The sequence below is a fragment of the Periophthalmus magnuspinnatus genome, chromosome 8 (assembly GCF_009829125.3).
Source record: "Periophthalmus magnuspinnatus isolate fPerMag1 chromosome 8, fPerMag1.2.pri, whole genome shotgun sequence".
Taxonomy (NCBI): domain Eukaryota; kingdom Metazoa; phylum Chordata; class Actinopteri; order Gobiiformes; family Gobiidae; genus Periophthalmus; species Periophthalmus magnuspinnatus.
The window spans coordinates 3,097,608-3,110,810 of NC_047133.1; the positions used below are offsets into that span (position 1 = coordinate 3,097,608).

The 13,203-nt window shown below is 38.0% G+C and overlaps 1 protein-coding gene across 2 annotated transcripts; it reads left to right on the plus strand.

Annotated features, from left to right (window-relative positions):
- The first annotated feature begins 988 nt into the window (after positions 1 to 988).
- socs1a (suppressor of cytokine signaling 1a) lies at positions 989 to 12,195 on the plus strand. 2 transcript variants are annotated; one of them, XM_055223743.1, is made up of 2 exons: positions 989 to 1,142; positions 10,816 to 12,137. In XM_055223743.1, the coding sequence occupies exon 2, from the start codon at positions 10,861 to 10,863 to the stop codon at positions 11,581 to 11,583; it is 723 nt and encodes a 240-aa protein (XP_055079718.1). In that variant the 5' UTR covers positions 989 to 1,142; positions 10,816 to 10,860; the 3' UTR covers positions 11,584 to 12,137. The 2 variants fall into 2 exon arrangements, with proteins under 2 accessions (XP_055079718.1, XP_033826488.1); XM_033970597.2 differs by lacking the exon at positions 989 to 1,142 and adding an exon at positions 9,759 to 9,971 and having other exon boundaries at positions 10,816 to 12,195.
- The last annotated feature ends 1,008 nt before the right edge of the window (positions 12,196 to 13,203 follow it).

Below are 13,203 nucleotides of genomic sequence, written 5' to 3' on the forward strand. Positions count from 1 at the left end.
TAAAAAACAAGACAAAAAAGAAAACAAAAAAACAAAAACAAGACAGCACACACATACATACACATACATACATATACACACATACACACATACACACCCCTACGCACACATGCATGCACATACACATGCACACAAATACATGCACATATACACACAAACATACGCACACATATACACAAACATACATACATATACACACACAAATATACACACATACATACATACACACACATATACACAAACATACACACATATATACACAAACATATACACACATATAAGCAAACATACATACATATACACACATATACATACATACATACACACACCTATATACATACACACACACGCACGCACACACGCACACCCCCCCCATACATACATACACACACACATACATGCACACACCCACACACACACCCCCACACAAACACGCACGCACACACACCCACCCCCCCCACATACATACACACACACACCCCTACATACATATACACACACACACACACGATTATATTCGTCATGTCTGATAGTTGATAGAGAAAAGTTCTTTCCACAGTTTACGTCTGACTCATTATTAAAGGTTATGAAGTTTTGGGGAAGCCAAAACTTCCACTTTTCGATGGCCTTTTTATTTTGAACTTCTAAAATTTCCTAAAGTTAACTGATACTGTGACTAAAGTATCTTGGAACTGGTCTGAAAAGGTCACCGCAATTTCCAGATAATGTTTTTGACTTATTTTTTTTTAACTAACATAAAACTTGCCCTATTATTTTACACCAGTGATCTGTTATTTGTTATTAAAGTCACGTGGAGAAAATCAGCCAATAAAAACGTCCGTCAGCGCGCCGAAAACTGTTGCTAGGCAGATTTCAGAGAGAACGCTGCAGTTTCACTTTCAGATTCCGAGAAAACACGCCGCTTCAGACGCAGACAGACACGACCGCAGCGTGGAGGTCCAGAATTACACCTGGTATTGTGTCTGCTGCTCGTTCGTGCGATAGAAACTAGGACAGAGGAACAGTTCACAGCTGCAGAATGGAGACGATTATCATTTTAATGCGAATGGGAGATAGATGTCGTTTGAGGACTGCGGGAGAGTGTTTGGGTCCATTGGGAAAGACAAGAGTGTAGCCTAGATGTGAGTACTGGATAAAAAATGGAAGTAGCAGAGTTTACGTTGACTTTAAATTGAATTAATGAAATAGCCCACTGTTAAAAAACACATTTATTTAAATATATGTCTCTTTCAATACCTTTGAAAAAAATAAAAATAAAAATAAATAAATAAATAAATAAATAAATAAGAAATATTATAATAATAATAATAATAATAATAATAATAATAATAATAATAATAATAATGCATGAAAAAATAAAATATAATAATATAAAATGAGTAAATGCATGAGTAATGAAACATAAATAAATCAAATAATAATAATAATAATATAATATAATATAATATAATTTAATATAATAAATACATAAATAAAGATATTACTAGCAAGGCTCATAACATCTATAAAAATGCTTCTATAAAACAGGCAAGGCTACATAAAATGAAAACTGATAGGAAGACTTGAGCCGCTCTTCCCAGAAAAAGAAAAGTGAACAGGAAGCAATAACTTGTTGGGATCAGCATTTCTCCAAAATGGTGAGGATGTTTGGGTTCAGTTGGAGAGGTCTTCAGTTTTCAGTTTTAACTTAACTCACTGAGCAACTCCTTTTACAGTAAAAGATATGTTTCATCAACCGTCCTCTGCAGCTGCTCCATCCTCTTTCATTGTACAAGTATACGCAATATATGACTTATGTACAAAGGATGGGTAAACATTAGTCATGGATAAGCTCCAGGATGAACATTCTTTAAAGTTGGCTTAATCCACACGTTACAAATACAGGAAAACTGCTCTTTGTCTGCATGGAGATTATTCTGAAACTGAGCAACGTGGATAGAAACTAAAACTTGCACACTTAGAGATGACCAAAATTCAACATAATTCATTCTTGGTTTCAGTCTGTCAGTCAAACTTTTCACATCAGGTTCCACCAAAGAAAACATCTGGATTTCTGAGAACCACCAGATGTAAATCAAATCATTTTCCACTGTAGTTTTAGGCAAGAAATGATCCAAAGGAGGACAAAAAAGTGGATAAAATGAGCTCTAAATCTGGCAAACCCTCAAACTGAAGACCTGTCCAAGTGTCACCTGAAGCACCACATGCACTACAGTTTGAGAAACACTGATCTGATCCGTAAACGTTCACTGTGCTCTTTTGTCCAGTGCAGTACATCTGTTAGTGCCATGTTGACCGTAGCCACACGTGCTAAATGATTTAATACAACTCTTAAGTCTATTTTTAAAATTATTTTTATTTTATTCTGTTCTTTAACAGTGCGGTGCAATACTGGAATTTCCCCACTGTGGGACTAATAAAGGCGTATCTTATCTTATCTTATCTTAAAATGTGTTACAGGGCTGGAAAAAAAAATGTTATATTTGAAAACAATGAAACAAATCTCCAAATTTTAATGAAAGAAAACAAAATAAAACAACAAAAAACACTGCAAAACTCAGATTGTCAGATTGTCGTTCATTTTATGTTTCACTTTCCAGTTTATAGGCGACATTTTGAGGACATTTGTTCATTTAAAAGCTATAATGCACTCGCTCTGAAGTAACATCATGTGCAAATCCTGCATGGGAAATGTTTGAGGATGTTGTTTGTATAGATTAAGCGGTTTGTGTGATTGTGTGTCTTTGCATGTCTTTGCATCAGACTGGGCTTTGTAGAACTTGGATAGAGGCCAGTATTGTAAATGTGTTGTTTGTAAAAGGGAGTTTCCTGGCAGTAATTACTTGTACAGTCATTAATCATTGTTGGACTAGGTCACGTGGGTCAAACTCAAGGCTCAAGGATCAAATGTGGCCCGTCATGTCGTTTTATGTGGCCAGCGAGATCGTAAAATAAAAGGCATGAGTGTCATTTTAAAATAAGTCTCTGCTGCGTCGAGTGGAACTGAGAAATATTTGCAAGTAATGATCCCAAAATGTTCAGGAAGAGGAAATTGTCGGCATTGGAAGGCATTTTCAGGAAAGGTGTGAATTTGAATACAAGTTTGTTCTTCAAAAGGAGAAAAACCTGTATGTTTTTTGTGTCAAGAGGCAGGGTCAATGTCATTGTCAAAAAAAATACAATCTACATCAGAATTTTGACGTTTAACACAGAGCTGAGCTGCAAAAGTTAACCTGCAAGAAAAATAACAAATGGTCCAAGAGTTAAACAGCTATAATCTCAGCAGAAAACGTTCACAAAAGCCACTACCAAAAACATGCGTCAGTGAAACTCGCTCTGTTGTGGTTGAGTCTTTTTCAGAGGTTGTGATTTTGAAGCGGTGCTGAAGGTTTGAGCAGGTGAGACCGGACACTAAACGTAATTACATTTTTCTTTACACCAAATTTGTTTACATTTAGTTACATCTGGCCCTTGATGCAGATGTGGCCCTGGACTGGGTTATAGTGGATGGACTAAACCACATATGTCAAACTCAAGGCCCGGGGGCCAAATGCGGCCCGACACATAATTTTATGTGGCCCGCGAGAAGGTAAATTAAGGATTGACTGTCATTTTAAAATAAGTCTATGCTGCTTTAATGTTTGCACTGACAATAAACGAATGAGATTTTCCCAACAAGTGACACTGAGAAATATTTGCAAATAATCATCCCAAATTGTTCAGGAAGAGAAACATTTTTGGTGTAGAAGGCAGTTTCAAGAAAGATGCTAAAGGTGAATACAAGTTTGTGCTTTAAGGAGAAAATCTGTATGTTTTTTGTGTTATGAGGCGCGGTCGGTACAATCTACGTCGACATTTTGACACCAAACACGGAGCTAAGTATTAAAAAGTGAGTCTGCAAGAAAAACAACACATTGTACAATAATTAAAAGGCTTAAAAAGTCTGTTTTTGAAGCAGAGCTGAAGGTCCTGACCAGATCCACACTTTTAAAAATGTCAGTTTATCAGAAAATTCACATACGCAGATATGTAATATTTGCAACTTGAATAAGTAATAAATACAGAAACAGTTATTTAACAAGTTTAAAAGTAGTTACATTTATTTTACATGACATTCGGTTACATTTAGTGACATTTACTCTGCCGCACAGTCACATCTGGCCCTTGATGGCGGCCATTTTGCTGATGTGGCCCTCGGTGAAAATGAGTTTGACGCCTCTGGACTAAACCAAAAATAAATAGAAAATAATGAGTTTAATGAAGAAATAAAAGCATCTTACCAAATCCTTATCAGATTATAAAACTTAAAGGAGACCGATTGTGCAAAAATAAACTTCAGAGCTTTTGACCATATTATTATTATTATTATTATTATTATTATTATTATTATTATTATTATTGTTGTTGTTGTTGTTTTAGTCATTTTAGATCAATATTGCAGTTTTAAATGACCAAAATGTAACTTATAACTAATAATTATCCACGAGTGTCATAGATTATAACTATACGGCCGACAAAAGCACAATATGTCGAAGCAGCTTAGGTTGAACTCAACATTTCTGTCTGTGTTCTGACTTTTAAATGAATAGTGTATTAAAAAGTAAAGCCTATGTGAGGTATAATAGTCCTGAAGTTAAGTGTAACACCCTCTACTGTCAACTGTCAAAAGAAATAATGTGCAGCGAGGCCATTGTCAACATCAGAGTCTTTACAGCTTTTCACTAAACCAAAAGAAAAATGATTCTACGGTTCGACCCTGTTCACGCAAATGTCAGGCCCTGTGTTTGTAAAGCTAATAAAAAAATGATGATTAACGTGTCCCATTGTGTCGCTAATCTGGACCGCTCTTCAAAGCATGAGTACAGTGTGGGGCGAGGGTCAAAAAACATTCAACCATTCAACCATTGTCCCAAAAAGCCAAACCCTCTGCTTTTACTTTGACAGCGATTCCCTGGGATCCATAGGTCACTGGACACACTTCTTGTTTAGCAGATACAGGCGAGGTTCTTGGAAAACAATAAAACAATCTCTACAGATAGTTGGGATTCTTACGAAGCTAATTTCATTTGCGCTTTCACTTTCTTAATTGCAGTTTGGTTCTGATAAATGACTGGGATTACTAGATTTGGTCAAGTAGGTTATGATGTAATGCAGGGGTGTCAAACTCAATTTCAGCAAAATGGTTCGTCTCAGATTTGCAAAGATATAAAAAAATATGTCTGTGTAACTGCGTAACTCCTGATAAACTGACATTTTATGACGTCATACATTTAAATTTACCTTGCCACGGGCCACATAAAATGACATGGCGGGCCGCATTTGACCCCCGGGCCTTGAGTTTGATACATGTGATCTAACGTCTGAAATCATGTGAAATTGTTTAAAAAGGCGCAGGTTCAGATAGCATTTTTGACGTTGTTTCGCATGTAGCTTCGTTAGCATTGTAAGAAGCTTTTATTTGGGTGATTTATTACGTTGGTTGTTCAGCAGTATAATTTACAAATCAATTACAGGTTCTGGAAGAAATGATTTAGAACAAAAGCGCGTTGTCGTTGCCAAATTTACAAAACGCAAGTCAATTTCATCACGGTTTTATTGTGATGAAATTGTGCGGTGATAAAACTCTAATATATATTTTTGCAGCTACGTCTAAAACATGTTTGGCTTATTATTACATGAGCTTTTATTTAAGTTGTACACAGTTTAGTTGCGTAACATCCTTATAATAATAACATCCCCGTGTTTATGATCAGTCCCTTGTACGTGCGAGAGAAGTAAAAGCAAAAGGACAGAAGTATTTCAAGATAAAGTCATGCGAGATGAGGAATCTTTGGAGAAGCACAGTGTTAATCTTATTTATTTCTAAGCAAGTGACAGCATTTCAGGTCAACAGTTAAATTTCAGATCTGAAAAGTGGCGACCAATTAAAAATACAGGTTTCTGAGCGATAAAAGCGCCGACTATGATGTGTGAGATTCCAACCTCTGTGAAGACAAGCAGCTGGCAAACACCCAACAGAAAAGTAAATGCAGCTTTAGATAATATTGAACTATTTAAGAAAAAACATTTGTGCGTGTAACTGTGAAATTGAAGTTTTACTAAGGGATTTCAAATATGAAGGTGGAGTAGCTGTGTACCTGCTGCGTTTCAAACTATGAGGTCATTTATTATTTATTATTTATCTGTTATGTCGCGTTTTATAAGAAGACAACTGTTGTGCAATAGTAGTTATAATAAAACTGAATAAGGATGTTCCTGTTTTCCTGACAGGGAAGTTGGTTAAGCCTTGTCTTTACTGCAGTGAAGTGAATTGCATTTTTTATAAACACTTGATAACAAAGCTCTGGATTTGGTGCAAGAAATATGATAAAGTTGTGGGTTTTTTTTGTGGTATGGTTTGTGTTTGTGTGTGGCAGGCGTGTCCAAAGTACTTTTTACTGTACATTTTTGAAAGTTTACTGACTATCCATCTCAAATATTTAATGCGTCCCGGGATGTGAGCGTGAGTAAAAGTCTAGTGGTTGTAATAAACACACAGGTCCCTCAATTGCCGCTCAGCTTTGTATATGTGTCCCGTAATGATAAAACTTTAAACTGGGACTAAACCCGGAATAGACCAGGACGAAAGTAACATCAAACAAAGTCGACATCTGACACTTATCTGGGTTCAAACCAGGACAAATGTGAATGCAACTTGAGAACATGGAGTCAGGAAACGTTAATAAACTTGTAATGGTAGAAGTTTATTTATCCTTCCTTTTTTAAATTCAACAAAACACGTATGAACAGATAAACGCGAGACAGAAATAAGTGGCTTGGACGAGCAGCGAAGCGTCTCCACTCCTGCAACTTTTCGTCCAGTTGACAGATTTAACTTCAGACCTGACGACTGAGGGATTACACAGATACTTTACTTAGAGCTTACCAGGCAAAGCAATAACATCTCCATGACGACAAGGCACATTTTGCACCTTTAATATACAGAACTACTAAAACCCATCTGCATCTGTTTGTTGCATTCGTGAAAATACCACACTTTATGGTTTCTTTGTGAATTTAGACGACTTACTTTCATGATTTTGCATTGCGTTTACATTTAAATATGACACAGCCAGCAATAATTAATGAAATCTGGATCGTACTCGTCATTACTTATTAACTTTTGCAACTGATCCAACTCTATAAAACGAAGTGAAAGTCAAGATTTCCTAAACAATGCACCCCTTTGTTGGAAAGCGCGGGCCTAAGTTACCGTTTCTCGCCTGCACGCTCACTCGTAAATGCATTTGGGTCGTATGCTTGTGATTATGAGTTTTGCTGTGTCTCTTTTTGCACACATGACCCGTCTGCTGAACACACAGGCAGCTCACGTCACAGCCCAGTTACAAAGAAATGAAACTCATGGAGAGGCCCTAGAGAAAAAAAACAAAACAACCAAGGACGTATTTTGCGCTGATATGCAAGGTTATCAACAATATTTCCAAAAAAAACCTTGCAAGATGTATAATAATAGTTGTATTACCACGTTTTGTAGTTGTAGATTGCATGCAGACCTTGCAGATAAAAAAATAAAAAAAAGCAAAGTGTGCTCCAGCTTTGCAGTTGTAGCTTATCTCAAAAGGACAAGTAAGGTCAATAGGAGGGATTAAAAAACACAACTTATCAACAAGTACTTTCTATATTATCTGTGGTGGGCCGTGCTGTTTTTACTGTTCACAAGATAATCCTCTGCTGCGCGTTAGTCTGTAAGAAAATAAAGGACAAAACAGTGAATATCATTACTCAAGTAGAAGTAAAAAGTACTTCAAATATGCTAGAATAAAGAATAGCATGTGTTTGATTGTGGTCAAATAAAAATAATAATAAAATAAAATTAAATAAATAAATAAATAAATAAATAATAATGTATTTTATTTATATTACACTCAACATTTCAAATCTATTATGTTACTACTGTTGCTGTTTCTACTACTACTACTGCAACTGTTACTGCAACTACTACAATAACTGATTCCATAATTCTTACCAAAACAACATTTACTATTGTAAGATGCACTTTTGTTTTTGGTGCAAATACTGATGCATAATACAAAAGTAAAGTCAATAAATATGAAGCAAATCACAGCTTTAACATAATAATAATAATAATAATAATAATAATAATAATAATAATAATAATAATAATAATAATAATTAAAAACTGACGTTAACGCCAAATTTTCTTTACAAAATGTATCTATATGAGAATTCCAGACATTCTACAAAATTGCTAAACATTTTAAAATCATAATTGATGTAAAATATTTGTTTGCAGCCACAGAAAAGATACTGTCTCCAACTTTTTGCCTTAAGCTGAGCACTTGAAAAACATGTTGACTTAATGAGCCTGAAGGTTAAAATGAAAGTTAAGGCTCCTCCGCCCTGTGCGTGCACTGCAGGATATTATTCAACTGTTTAGAAACACTCCTGGTCTTAACTTTCTGTTTGTGTGTCCGACTGTTTTGCAAACACAGCTCTTGCTTTGTACATCTTTGCAAATCATGTTCTGAGTTTGATCAAAAGGATTTGTCCAAGTGCAGACACAGTGAGCTGATGAGCTGCCAAATTAAAGAAAATTAGACTTTTATTAAATTATAACCATTTTATAACAGTGTCCATCATGATGAACTCACTCCTGGTTGTATTTTGATTATGATTTTGTACTTTTGACTGAGTGGGTCTGTATTATCCTGCAGCTGAGTCTTGCTTCCTCAGAAAAAAAAAAAAAAAAAAATCTGTTTTCCACTTAGCCCCGCCCACTTCTCACCTGTGATTATTCAAAAAGATCAGACTCTGTGTCACATGTATCATTGAACCCTCTGCGTGTGACATGGAGTCTGGTCTTTTGTCACATAGGACATTTTTATAAAAGAAATGCAGAAATTAAAATTTAAAATGAAACTATAGAGGCGGAGCCTATTCGCTCTGCAGTGTTGAGCAGGAAACCAATGGAGCTGTTTCTATTTTAAAGCCTTTTTAAATCAATATTGTTGCCCACAATGAAGAAAATATATAATAATGATCCATGCAGGTTATATTTTTATATTAAGTGCCTGAAACATATATGTTTTCTTTGAGTCTGTTTGCAGCAATAAAATAAGCAAAAGTGAATGAAATATTACAAAATAAAAGTTGTCACGGACCCACTTGAAAAACATAAACATAACATATGTTTTTACAATAAATGCAGCCAGTTTACTCTGACACAGACCCGTCCCCCAAACACAAGGGAAAACTCCAAGGACCAGTGGAAAGTCCTTCTGGTGAGTTTGTTGTGATTTTAGTTCAGTCTGTACTGACTGGACACTGAATCACTTTATAAGACACTCACCTCCTCTAAACATGACCATACTTAGTGTTTTCAGTGACATCATCTTGACTCTAAAACATGTATCATTGTGTTGGATCCACTGTTACAATAAAGAGGAAGTGGAAATGTCTCAGATGAGTTTTTCAGGTTAGTCAGATCCATCAGACTCCACAGTCCCTCTAGTCCTGAGTAATGCCATGTGTACTATGTGTACTATGTGTACTGTGTAGTACTTGTGCTGTGCAGCATGTGTACTGTGTAGTACTTGTACTGTGTGTTTGTGTACTGTGACAGTCATGTGGTTTCGCGGTTTGCGCCCTGGTCATGGTAAAGGATTTGCATTGAAACGAATGCTACGCTTAAGTTTCACTTTCGTTTACTAGAAGCGCTCAGTCTGACTATAAACAGAGCAGCTCAGAGCAGCAGGGCGGAGTTTAAAGGCACAGGAGGCACAGGACGGACAGTATAAAAGATGAACCTTCAGACCTGAAACATTTAGAAGAGACGCACAGACGGAGCGCGGCACAGACTCGGGATTACGCGCCGCGTTTTGTGGATTTAAGGATATTTAAAGTGTGAAAAGTGCTGCACAAACAACACGGTAAGATTTAAAACGCTTCATTGTTAGATTATTTTAACCAAAACACACTCATAAGATTCACTGAAAGTATCATCTGCAAACACGTCAGGATGTGACATTTATATCACGTTATATTCTAATTGAAACGTAACAGGTGTGTCCTGTCCTGTCCTGTTCTGTCCTCTTCTGTTCTGTCCTGTTCTCTTCTGTTCTGTTCTGTCCTGTCCTGTCCTCTTCTGTTCTGTCCTGTCCTTTTCTGTCCTCTTCTGTTCTGTTCTCTTCTGTCCTGTCCTCTTCTGTCCTGTCCTTTTCTGTCCTCTTCTGTTCTGTTCTGTTCTCTTCTGTCCTCTTCTGTTCTGTTCTGTTCTCTTCTGTCCTCTTCTGTTCTGTCCTGTCCTGTCCTGTTTTGTCCTGTTCTGTCTTGTCCTGTCCTGTTTTGTCCTGTTCTGTCTTGTCCTGTCCTCATGTCTTAAACTGGGACAGGACAGATTGATCAGAAGTAATTTGACCCAAGCACCACGTCATTGTTTTAAACTGGATAAACAGTGAAGCCAAAGGTAAAATCTGCTGCTTCAGTCCTGAAGAAGCTTTTTGGACGAGCAGACAAACTTCTTCACTCCTACAACTTTTTGTCCAGTGACAGATTAAACATTTGCCTTTTATGGATCAGACCTGAGGGATTACACCACCTGGAGCAATAAAAAGGAGTGCTGACTGGAAAAAGTATCTGCTGTGGACTAGTGTGTTTCTTAAACAAAGAGAGAACAAAAGACAGTGATATTGACATAAGGCTCCAGATTGTCTGTGTCATTCATGAATCTTCTCTCTCTCTTCTGACTCATGAATCTTCTCTCTGTTGTTTCAGGATGTCAGAGGAGCAGGCAGAGATGGGAGAGGGTCTGGATGGAGGATGGTAGCCAACAGCACCCTGGAAGGTCTTCATGACTGCACACGCTCACTCTCATCGTCCTCTGCATCGTCCTCTGCATCATCGTCTGCTTCATCCTCTGCATCGTCCTCTGCCTCCTCTCGGTCCTCTTCATCCTCCCTGTGCTCCTCTTCGTCCCTGTCGGTGAGCCCCCTCAGTTGGGAGGATCTTCAGAGAGTCCCTCCTCCTGCTCCGGTGCACAGATCAGTGCCCTGTGTTTACCTCACACATTTCCCAGTCTTCTCCTGCAAAGAGGACTGTGACATCATCACGGACACGGCGTCTAAGCTGGAGCGCAGCGGGTTCTACTGGGGTCCTCTGGGCGTGGAGGAGGCTCACCGTCTGCTCAAAGAGGCTCCTCTGGGCAGTTTTCTGATCCGAGACAGTCGTCAGAAGGACGTGTTCTTCACTCTGTCCTACCACTCCAAGAGCGGCCCGGTCAGCGTGCGCATCGATTACAAAAAACACCGGTTCTCCCTGGCTGGAAACGAGCGCTCCTTCCCATCGCTCTTTGCTCTATTGGAACATTACATCAGCTCGCCCAAAAAGAGCCTGAGCGTTCCCTACAGGAAATGGGAGCCCACTCTGCAGGAGCTGTGCAGAAAGAGAGTGTTGGAGCTGAGCGGGAGCATAGGTCACATTTCAGAGCTGCCCATCACCACAGTGGTCAAAGACTTTATACAGGAGTTTCCCTACAAGTTATGACTGTCCTCTGCTGTGTCCTGTGTGTCCCTGCTCTAACTGCACTGTCACAGAGACACGGGGCTCCTGTCGGGACGCCGCAGCCCTGTCAGATATTTCATGAACATTACAGGACTATACACAACAGTTTAGTGAAAATGACTTTTAGTCTATTTATACCTTGGAAAAATAATAGTCATATGACAAATACTGCTGCTGTGTTAAAACAAAACTACAGGGACAGAATGAAAGTACAGACTGTTCTGGGCCCATGGGCGTCTCTGGGAAGTGTAGCACCAGGTCTTGTCCATGTGCGTCCATTCTTCAGTTCAGTCGGGACAGTCGGAGAAGTACGGCCCTGGTGGAGGGTACGGTTGAAACCAGCACAAACGTGTAGCACAAACTCTTTAAAAACTCTAATGTGAAAGTTTACATTATGACTGTGTACTACACTGGCTCAGATACCATCAGTCTGAATGTCGCGGTCGCTTCATGCTACTTTGTGATTTCAATGGTCAAGATGGTGCAAGAAACAGTGAGCTTTGTACTGTAACACACAAACTGTCAGATCCTTCAAATAATGTCTATTTTTTTATTTAGTTTTATTTACTAATATTATTAAAATTGAATGTCTTTGCTTGAACCCTTGTTGGTGTTATCATTGCAGCACAGACAGGAGGGGCGACAGTCTTAACGTACAGTATCATCCCCACAATGATTCATCTGTGGCGCCTGCAGACAGTGGTGGGCGGGGTTACCGGGGTAGTCAATGGCCTTTTACCAGAAACAGGGGCAGAGGTGACATACTAATAGTGCAGGCGTGAATACTAACCTAGCAAAATGAGAAACGCATCATACTGAAAGTCTTTGAGGAAGTTTATTTTTATCCTTTTAAATTATTGGTGAGAAAGTTGAATGTTGGCAGAGTTCATTCATTCATTCATTCGTACAACAGTTATTCGCTATTGGGTGCGGCTTCACTTTACTCGTGAAGCAGGTGCTATAGAACAGACGGTGACTCATAGTACTGCATTGTAGCGAAGGAATGTACTAGTGATGAAATAAATAAACTAGTGGGACAAGAATAAAACAGTAATTTGTCCATTCCAGCCTTCAGGGTTTTAGAGTTTACAGTTAACAGTTAGCATCTGTGTTTTCTCATCCGTGACCGCTCGCTCAGGATCCAGAAGTCAAATTTTTCATTAATTTTTCCTCATAAATAAATCAAATATTAAGAGTTCAAAGATATCGCAGAGGATAAGCAGATATGTGCAAACTTATATCAATAAATAGGTCAAAAAAACGTCATTTAAAACACAAGATTCAGTAAAACGCTTCAATAACTTGTCGGTTTATAAAGTTTCAGAGACATTTAAACTTAATTATACGTCTTGTGGTTATTAATTATGATGTCGCTGATTATCCCTGAGCAAGCTTTCAAACTTTTATAATTTTTTTCAGAAAGTTTATGAGAAAACTTAATGGTAATTAATGGGAAGTTTAGTTCTGTAAGCTCATTCTGGACATCACTGTTGAGCTCCACCTCTTCCATGAGCAGAGGTGGGTGGAGTAGCCAATTTGTAATGAAGATTGCTGTAAAATTCTGATGATTAAATGATTACACAGGTCAAAAAGTGTTAGATT

Excerpts from the sequence above, each read along its gene's own strand:
- socs1a (XM_055223743.1), top strand. The coding sequence starts at position 10,861 with ATGGTAGCCAACAGCACCCTGGAAGGTCTTCATGACTGCACACGCTCA.